The 9,816-nt window shown below is 39.2% G+C and overlaps 2 protein-coding genes across 3 annotated transcripts in view; one reads left to right on the top strand and one right to left on the bottom strand.

The window, feature by feature from the left end:
- rasip1 (Ras interacting protein 1) overlaps positions 1–2,680 on the bottom strand; it is an 18,266-nt gene extending 15,586 nt beyond the window's left edge. Inside the window, exons 1-2 of the mRNA XM_008295757.1 lie at positions 2,467–2,680; positions 546–667 (exon numbers count right to left, since the gene is read on the bottom strand). Coding sequence (XP_008293979.1) covers positions 546–667 — 122 coding nt within the window. The 5' untranslated portion in view covers positions 2,467–2,680. The remainder of the gene's footprint in view (positions 1–545; positions 668–2,466) is intronic.
- Positions 2,681–5,822: 3,142 nt separating this feature from the next.
- On the top strand, positions 5,823–9,382 carry cox6b2 (cytochrome c oxidase subunit 6B2). 2 transcript variants are annotated; one of them, XM_008295758.1, is made up of 4 exons: positions 5,823–5,925; positions 6,371–6,502; positions 7,684–7,784; positions 9,081–9,382. In XM_008295758.1, exons 2-4 carry the CDS (start codon positions 6,397–6,399, stop codon positions 9,132–9,134), a joined length of 261 nt encoding a protein of 86 aa, XP_008293980.1. In that variant the 5' UTR covers positions 5,823–5,925; positions 6,371–6,396; the 3' UTR covers positions 9,135–9,382. The 2 variants fall into 2 exon arrangements, with proteins under 2 accessions (XP_008293980.1, XP_008293981.1); XM_008295759.1 differs by having other exon boundaries at positions 5,843–5,915.
- The last annotated feature ends 434 nt before the right edge of the window (positions 9,383–9,816 follow it).

A 9,816-nucleotide genomic window follows, 5' to 3' on the forward strand; every position in this document is an offset into this window, starting at 1 on the left:
GGATCGTTAAATATCTAGAATGAAGGCCTGATATGAAAGCACAGAAATGAGATTAAAAAAAAAAAAGACAAACAAGAGACAAAAAGACAAAAAGTCGACACAAAACAACACAAATGAGATGGAAAACTACCAACAGGAGACACAAAGTGAAAACAAAGATAGAAACTTTCCCCCAAACACAAAAAATGACCAAAAGGACAGTTTGTGAAGCTGTAAATAGTTAAATATGAGGAGCTCCAGCGTCGGTGACGTCTGCGGACTCGTTGTTTAATCCAGGTTTTTTACGTTTTTGTAAAATAAACAATCAAAGTTTTCGTTGTTTATTTTTTGCGGTTTATAGCATTCTAAGTGTGTCAGAGTGAACAGAAGGCGTTTGGCTGGTTTCAGAATTAAATAATCAATTCAGAGCTTCAGTTTGTTTTGGTTTTGTTTCATTTCTTTAGTGAAAAATGAGTTGGAATGAGCCGGGAGCAGAAAATGAGTTCAAGCTGTTGAACACTCTCAGGTGCTGATTCTAACTGGGCACAAAGTGACTGGGGACTGACTTGACAGAGATGGCGCTGGGCCACCGGCCACCCAGTTTGGCAAAGTGCTTCCTGGGGGAGTTGATCCACAAACCCACTGGGAAGTGCAGCTTTCTGAAGCGAGGACTTCCAGACCCCTCCATCTGAGGAGAAAAAACAAAAAACCACACATATTACTGAGAAATTGGAGATATTTGGACGTTTCCTCCGACCTGCCTCCACATTACAGCGAAGGATGTGTGTCAGCGGCGAACAATAACACAATGGAGTGAAGTCACCATCCAAAATATCAACAGGATACCTACAGCAGGTTGTCAACATGCTGGAAAGCAACAGAAAAGAGGCCGAACCGCCCCCGCAGCCCCTGAGAGTCCCAGTGTGTTTCCCATTCTCAAACAGGAAGCATGTTAGCAGGACTCGGGTCCAGCTGTCGCGGTGAAACAGGGAAAAACCCACTCAAAGGTCACCGCCTGTCCGCTCCTCAGTCATGCGCTGTGGAAATTACCACCGCAGTTTGGCTTTCTGTTACCTACGCTCACAATGTGAGGCTGACAGGGAATCACTGTGGAAAACTACCGACAGCCAGGTCACATCTCAGCCGGCCGCCACCACCGCCACCGAGGGTCTGTTTGAAAGCTTTAACGAGCTCCGACACCGACAATGAATCTCGTTTAAAAAGCTGAAATAGCATGCCTAAAAAAATAAGTAAAATACTGTCATATTCAAAAAAACGTAAAAACGACAAACATCTGTAAAATGCTGATATTTCAGCTGATTTAAATTCAGTAGAACCGTGTAATTTCATAATCGCAGATTGTAAAAGGATAAATTAATAGATTTTTTAAATATTATTTTGATTTTTGCAATTTAACAAAACTGTTACATTCACAAAAACTTTTATATACATAATTTGTCTTTAAAATATACATATTTTTGTTTTTTAAAAAAAAACACAGTCTAAAAAGTGTAATTTTATTGTCACATGTTGTAAAAAAAAAAAAAAGAATCATATTTGTAAGAACACATTTTTAATGTGGACATTATTTATTTCATTTATTTAATTTACAATTTTTCTATTTTTTTCTGCGATTTTACTAAATGTTACTGTACATATTTTTTTCTTTTGAAAATTATTTTATTTTGATTTAAATCCAAAAACATTTCTGAGTAGAACAATATTTACGGTTTTTACCCTTTTTTGTACAGTCAACATTTTTTCAGTGGTTTTTACTGGATATTATCTTTAATTGAACAAAATGAATAAAACAGCATTTACTTTTTCAATCTCTAATATGCAAAATTTGTCTTTCAAATAACATAATAAATACATATATTTATATATTTCTTTTTTGTTTTTGCTATATTAAATATGGTTTTTTAAAAAAAGTGGAATTTAACCGTCACATATTGTCAAAGATTGAATTTCCATTTAGAAAAATATTCACGTTTTATCTGGACTTTTTTTTTTTTCTTTTTCTTTTTCTTTTTTTTTTTTTTACAATTTACATGTAAATTAATACTTTTTTCTGTAATTAAACAGGAAAAATCTGTAAAATTACATTTAAAAAAAAGAAAAAACATATATGGAGTGTATTTTTTAGTCCTTAATTTAGATTTTATTTAAAAATGTATTTATTAAACAATATTCTTTGCTGATTTAAATACAGTAAAAATACGTCATTTTATGGTAAAATTACTATTAGCAAAAATGCTAACTATTTACAGTTTCAGCCTGATTTTTCACCCTTTTCTTTTTTAATGGTTAATGTGTGAATAAATATATTTTTCCTGTGATTTTACCACCTGTAATCTGTAATTTGATAAAACAGGGAAAAATCTGTATTTTTTATTTTTATTCTTCTCTCCTGAAGCTCTGCAGCGTTTTGACAACTCAAAACACCAGAAAGACTTCCGAACGCTTTTCCAGTTGGGATAAACTCACCCACGGTTGCTTCTGGTCCCTTGGCGGCGTTTCCTGATCGTCCGTCTCCACCTAAACTCAAACGCACACTTTAAAGCGACCTGATGAGCGTTTCTGTCTCCTCACGGTGAAAATCCATCTCTGAAAGGCCTCAGCTCCTCGACCTGCGGCGCCTTCAGTCCCGACCGTCCTCTGGTTCGTCTCCTTTCGGCTCAGACCTCCTCGTTTCTCTGTAGCTGAACCAGATTCTCGCCTCCTCCGGCTCTCTGGGTCTATAGATAGAGAAACGGGCCCATTGTTCTAAGTGACAGAATTTCCTTCCTCTGCTGTGGACAACACCTATATCCTGACTGGGAGAGAGAGAGCGGGGGACAGGCTGCTAGAAAGTGAGGGAAGGGTACATTTACACTCATACTGCTGGTTGAGGCCTTGTTGGGGAGATTACGGCCTTTATATTAAACCACAAAACAGCTCAGATGCCCGGTTTCAGGATTAAACAGAACCATGGGGTCGCTGTTTCCTAATAAAGATTCTTCTAAAGATTGTGGCTGCTGTGGTTTCTGATGAGACAGAATACAGACCCGGAGTGAGGTTTTGCTGGACAGAGGATGAAGGAAGCGAACCCGGCGAGGCAGGAAGCTCCGAGGAGACACCTGTGACCTCTGACCTGGACTTGAACAGGAGGAAAGAGAAAGGAGACGTCGAGGAGTCCAGCATCAGAGCCTCCATCCTCCGAAACCCAGAAGTTTATCAGCGAGACTCGAAGCAGTCCATCGACCTACAGCAGAGAACAGATTCATTTAAAGGTGAGCAAAATGAGATGAGACATGGCGGTGAGGACGGTGCAGATGTGTAGAAACACAACGAACACGTTCAGATTCCTCAGGAAGCTGAAATAACGATACAGCAGATACACAAGTCGAAAACCACGCACTGAAATCAGACTATTAACAACCAGAACATCTCAGAAGGAACTTGTGCCAACGCAGGTTCTGCCGGTTGATGTGTCCCGCTTTAATTATACACAAAGTATAATTTATATAAGTACATTTTATTTTGAAAAGCCAGCAGTTGTTAACAGGGATTTTTAACACCGTTTTGTCTGTTTGTTTGTTTTTCTTTTTACAAATTTTGCAAAAGATGTTTTACACTGTTTTTTTGTTGTTGTTTTGGTCTGTTTTTGTTTTGCTTTGTTTTTTGTTTTACAAATTTTGTAAAAAAAAAAAGATTGGTTTTTGTTTTTAAAAATCTTGTTTGAAAAAATCAACAATGTTTTTGTTTGTTTGTTTTTTACAAATTTTGTAAAAACAAATTTAACCCCTTTTTTTTTTTTTTTTACAAATTTTAAAAAGTTTTAGGAAGGTCAGAGGTTTAATTAACCCTGTTCAGGACGCAGTTTTAACTGCGACTTCTTGAACCGACCGGCTGCGTTCAGTTCGATGAGTCACTTTAAAAGGATTTTTACATATTCTACATTTTGTATTTTTAATTAATTGATGTAGAAACCTGTTTTCACTTCAACACAAAATAAGTCTTTATTTGTACATTTTTGTCAAAAAAAATCCTGAAAACCAATAAAAGGATAAACTTCTGAGGGGATAAGTATTTTTTTTTTTTAACTTTGCATATCCTACATTGCAGCCTTTGTGATTTAATTGGTTCAAAATCGATTGAAAAGCAGCATCTTCGGGCTCGTTTTAAGCCTTATATAAACACGTTAAGTCGCCGTTTTTTGTCACAGCGACAGAATCGAAGCCCTTTTGCTCCGTCAGCCGAGTGGAAGTCATCAAACTCGTGACTCAGGTCGGACTCGAGTCCCTCAAACCACAAGTAAATTCACCTGTCATGTAGAAACCGCTGAACTCTCATGTTTCCAGAAGCCTGTAAAGTCCTTTGATGACACATTTCCTTTCAGCTGGCAAACATTTTCTGGATGTGACCGCTCCTGTCGTGGTGTCATTGGTTCCCTGCTGCTGGTGCTGCCACAGGTTTCTCCTCCGTCCTCTGGTTCGTCCTGTCGCTCCTCCACCTGCTGAGACACACCTGACATCCGTCCAGCTGCATGAATTAAACCTTGTGCAACATCATGTCTGAAGAACAGTTTAGTTTGTGTCCCTTTAGAGGCCACTTTATCGTACTTTAGTCCTCCAAATGCACATTTTGCACTATTCCTACACTTAACACTTGTGTTACTTACGATGCTCTTTTCACTGCTAAAGGATCCAGTTTTACTTGTGCAATGACAACAAAGACATTCGTAGGAATATTGTTGAGCAAAATCTGCTTTTGTGTTGCTGCCCGACTTTCTGTGCGTCTCATGTTCACCTGCAGTCGTCGCTGCAGAGTTTTATTTTAACTGTCTGGCAGGTTTTCACATCCGCCGACTCCAGCAGGGTGTTTTGGTGCAGAACGTTAAAAGTAGAAATTAAAGAAGGATAAAAAGATTTTTACAGCAGGCCTTGTTTGAGAAACTCTGGAAATTGCAATTGGAAATATTTCAGCTACAGAAAGGATGAAATAAAAAACGATTCTCCGTCTGCAGTTGTTGTTAGTTTGATCATTCAAAGATCTGAATGAATCCAAAGCAAGTACATACACATTGTGGATGCCTTTGCCAGTGTTTCATCATATGAGAAAGGATCCAAATGTCCTTTTCCCACTTGTTTTAGATTATTCTTATGTTTTCTCTGTAGATGTACGCCCATAAAAAATCCCAACAATCATCCTAAAATGATTCACACTTTACAAACAGAACCATTCGAGTTGTTTTTTTCCTGCTCGATGTGCACATTCTTGTATCTATTTATCTTATTTTATTTTTATTATTATTATTTATCTTATTTTTCTTTCTATAGTTATTTTACTTTATTGTTGTTCTTTCCTTGCTCATTCCCGGGGCCACACCAACAGCCGGAACCAACTTCCATGTATGTTGTGTACATACTTGGCCATTAAAGCTGATTCTGATTCTGAGCTGCTGAAAATTCCTGTATTATTTATTTACAGCACAGATCAAAGAAAAATAATAAATACTGCGGTGGGATTTTTCCCAGAGCTACTTCCAGGGTTAAACCTTTGTCTGCTCAGCACCAGCAGCCAACTTATCAGAAAATGTATTTAACTTAGTATAAAAGTGGACCTCGATAGCCCTCCTACGTACGGCCACAGGGAAGTCCTGAACAGGGTTAATTAAACCTCTGACCTTCCACTTTGACCCGGTTCTCCTTCACTGGTTCTGATGGTATTTGGTTCTGGTGTGGCCGCAAAAAGCAAACAAACCAAAAGCAGCACAATTTAGTGGACACAAGACGCTGTTACCATCGTGGCAGATCAATAAAAGCGATTAAAGCTGATTTTAAATCCTGAAGGAACTGAGCTGTTATTGTCACGTGCTACTACCACCGACCCATTTCCCAGCAGCCCCTGCGCGCCTGACAGGAAGGACGTGTTTGTGGAGAGGACACAACAAGGTTAGCTGAGGTAACCCCGCATTATTCTGGTATTTTTTAAATTACATTCACGTGTCTCTTTTCAGACTTTGTGGCGTTTAAAATCCACTCAAGCTCCAAGAAAATCGAGCGGAGCTGAACGTGTCCGCCGGCGGCCGGAGTCAGACCGTTAGCAAGCGAGCTAACGACTAAGCTAACAGCTAGGCTAACAGCCGAGCTAGCTGCCTGAGCTACACATGCTAACCGACGCTAAAGCTGTATGGATGTGTCGCTGTTTTTTAGAGACTCAACTCAGAGTTAAAGCTTTCTCATGTTTATTCGAAGTTGTATTTTATTTGTTTTCTGTAAACAAAGCTAAGCTCGTCCAGTGTAGCTTAGCGAGCTAACGCCATGTAGCTAACTGAGGTGATGCTGCTGCTGTGTTGTTTCAAACCTGTCAGCTGGACATTAATATTTTCCGTGTCTTATTCTTCCAGCATCATCTGTCAAAAGCCTTTTAAAAATGTCTGAGACTATCGGAGAGAAGATCAAAAACTACCGGACCGCTCCCTTCGACGCCCGGTTCCCCAACACCAACCAGACCCGCAACTGTTTCCAGAACTATCTGGGTGAGGACGTGGATCAATAACTAATAATCAATCGATCAATAAAGACACACACTAAAAACCCCACAGGAAGATGTTTAGTTTGACACATCAGATACAGCTGCAACGATTAGTCGATTAGCTGTCAGCTATTTAATTAACCTCCAACTACCTTGATAATCGATTAATCCGTTTTTGAGGGGAAACAAAAAGCTAAATTCTGTTCCTGCTTCTCCAATGTGAATAGTTTCTGGTTTCTTTCCTCCTCTATGACAGCAAACTAAAGCTCTTTGCCCTTGAGTGAACCTTCATCAGAACACATTGTGAAGTAAATCAGATGTTTAGCTCCGGTTTGGGTCTCCTCCAGGAGATTTTAGAGTCTGGCAGATCTTTGGATAAAACAAGGCAATTAAGGAAACACGATCCACTTTTTTTTTTTTTTTTTTGTTGCCGTTTTCTGACATTTCAGAGACTCGACAACTGATCAATGAATCCAGAGAAAGGTTTCAGTTGCAGCCACGTCGATGCAGAGACGACGGATTCTCCCCTGAGATATTTTCAGTGTCTATAGCTTTCCTTTTCTTTCCTGCAGGTGGACGTTTCTGCACCGGTTTGCTTCTTTTTGGAATCAGTTTATGGCGGAAATATTTTCATGCAAAGAAAAATTCAAATTTCAGGGTTTAAGATGTGTTTCAGCGAGATTCCTGCTCACTTTCAAACCTTTCTGCACATTCAGAACAGTTTCAGAGAGAAAAACTTTCTCCGTCTGAGGTGTTGTTGGGTCTATGAATGAATCTACGCCCGTGAAGAAACCTTAAAGCACACAAAGACATGTACTGTAGAGATGGAAACTGTGAGATTGTGTGTGAGTGTTGCTGCGTATTTCTACAGCATCTGTACTGTGAGTGTTAGAATTCTGACTTACAGGTGGATTTTATTTTAAGTCAGAGGTGCTCCAGTAAAAGTTTCAGCAGCCTTGTATACATTTTGCCCTTAAATATACACAGCACACCTGAGAGTCTAACGGTGACGCTTTGCTGCGGAAACGTCTTCCCCGGCTTGTTATTCATAGAAGCTTTGACGCGTTGCTGATCGAACGGACAACAACGATCAGCTCCTAGTTGGGCGACACGCTGGTTTCTGTTTGTCCTTCGGGCCTCTTTGGTCTCCGTGACCCCTGACCTCTCCTGTTATTTCTGCCTCAGACTTCCACAGGTGCAACAAGGCCCTGTCAGCCCGAGACCAGGATGTGGCGCCCTGCGACTGGTACCAGAGGGTCTACAAGAGCCTCTGCCCCACCAGCTGGGTGAGTTCACAGAGAATCGTATCTGCACCAACACATGAATCGATTTGTACTAAATATTGAGGCCAGCGCTGTAATTCAGTGGTTTAATGATTTAATTTGAGCAGATGAAACATTTAAAGGCTCGATTATGCTGCACGTTGTTCAGTGTTCCTGCTTCGGCTGACTTTAGTCCCATCGCACATGTTTAGCAGCATCTGATGCAGAGTTTAAACTGGTTTAGGTGGTTTTTTACAGATTCCTCCTGATGTGACGGTCACGCCTTTAACACTGTTTAAAAATGACCATAAAGTTAATCTCAGTATCTGTCAGAAAATCACAATTCGTTTGTATTTTTTTAAACAGTCCGAATTGTGTGATCGCAGCTTCCCACATGTGAATATTTTACCAGAAAACTTCATCTTTGGCTTTGGGAAGCACTGACTTTTTAATTTTTTTGCAGTTTTCTGAATGTTTTTTAATCAGTTTCAGTATTTTTTGTAAAGAAACGTCTCATTTCTGTGATTGCAGCTTCTTCAATGTGAATATTTATATTTATATTATGACACTAAACTGAAGATCTTTGGACAAAACAAAACATTTGAGGAAACTGATCCACATTTTAGAGACCCAACAGCTGATCGATTCATCAGTTTGAGTCATTTTTAGTCTTAAATAAATGATTTTACCTTCTTTGATGTTTTTTTTCCCCAAAATTATCCAGCCCTTGATATATGTTTTGTTCTGTGATTGATTATTATTTATTAGTTATAATAATAATAATGGTAATAATAATGATAATAATAAAAAACTTTATTTATAAAGGAACTTTTCAAAACAAATGTTACAAAGTGCTTTCCAATAGAAAATAAATTAAAATTGAACTAAAATAAGCACAGAACAGTTAGCTATGTGTAGTTTAATTAATTATTTATAGAATAAATTGGTATAGTTTGAGCTGCACATCTGCTTTGGGTGAACTTTGATCTTTGTTTTGAGTTTAGAAACTGTCTGATGAACGATTCAGGAAATTATTAAACTGATTTTTCTGACGGATTTTGTGATTTGATCTTAAAGCTTCGCTGAACTTTAAAACGTGATGGAGAGTCAAACCATCGACACAACGGCTGAGTAACATCGATCCTAACTTGCAGCTTTTGTGATTTGCTGACTTTATTCTTTCAAATCGCATTTTTGATTTAAAATCGATCGACCGTTCAGGTGGAAGACGCCTCATGTTTCTGTCCACAGTAAACCTGAACTGTGATGGGTGTAAATAAATCTGAGCTCTGCTGACGTTTCCTCTCTCGTCTCCTTCAGGTCGGCAAATGGGACGAGCAGATAGAGAACGGAAGCTTCCCAGGAAAGATCTGAACCGGGCCGGCGCCAGTGTGGACGTTTTGTTACCTGAACCTTTACCTCTGTACCGTGCCTAAAGGTCATCGTCACTCCCGGCATCGTTACTGTTCAGAACTTAACCGCTCAAGTTACTTAAGTTTGAAACACGCACAACTTCTCCCACGTGAAGACCTGAAGCTGGTCTCCTGCTCTGTTGTCTCCTGTTTGGCGTTAATGATTCACTAAACACAGGGCAGATTTAATTAAAGACGTTCTTTACCAACTCTGCTGCGTCCGACTCGCTCATTTCACAAAGCAAACGTGGTGCATTTCTACTGAAGTCAAGCCGAGACTCGTCCGGTGATTTTTATGTGGCTCAGAAGCACAAAATCCAGAGTAGGAACTTTGTTCTCACCTGAACGAGACTTTACAGGAGCAGTGGTGCAGTCGGAGCATAAACGGAGCCTCAGGATGCGTTACAGGAGTCATCTTTACAAATGAAAACACTCTGAATCCTCTGATTTTAGCTTTTTATTTGTGAATGTTTTCTGCTTTCTTTCCTCCTTCATAGCAGGAGGATGGAAACCAACGTGTTCTGCAACGTTTTAAAGACAAATTCAGTGTTTGCAGCTACTTCAATGTGAATATTTTCTGGTTTCTTTCCTGTAAACTGAAGATCTTTGGACAAAACGAGACATTTGTCACTTTGGGGTTTGAC

This window comes from Stegastes partitus, unplaced genomic scaffold (assembly GCF_000690725.1).
Source record: "Stegastes partitus isolate 25-593 unplaced genomic scaffold, Stegastes_partitus-1.0.2 Scaffold1074, whole genome shotgun sequence".
Classification (NCBI taxonomy): domain Eukaryota; kingdom Metazoa; phylum Chordata; class Actinopteri; family Pomacentridae; genus Stegastes; species Stegastes partitus.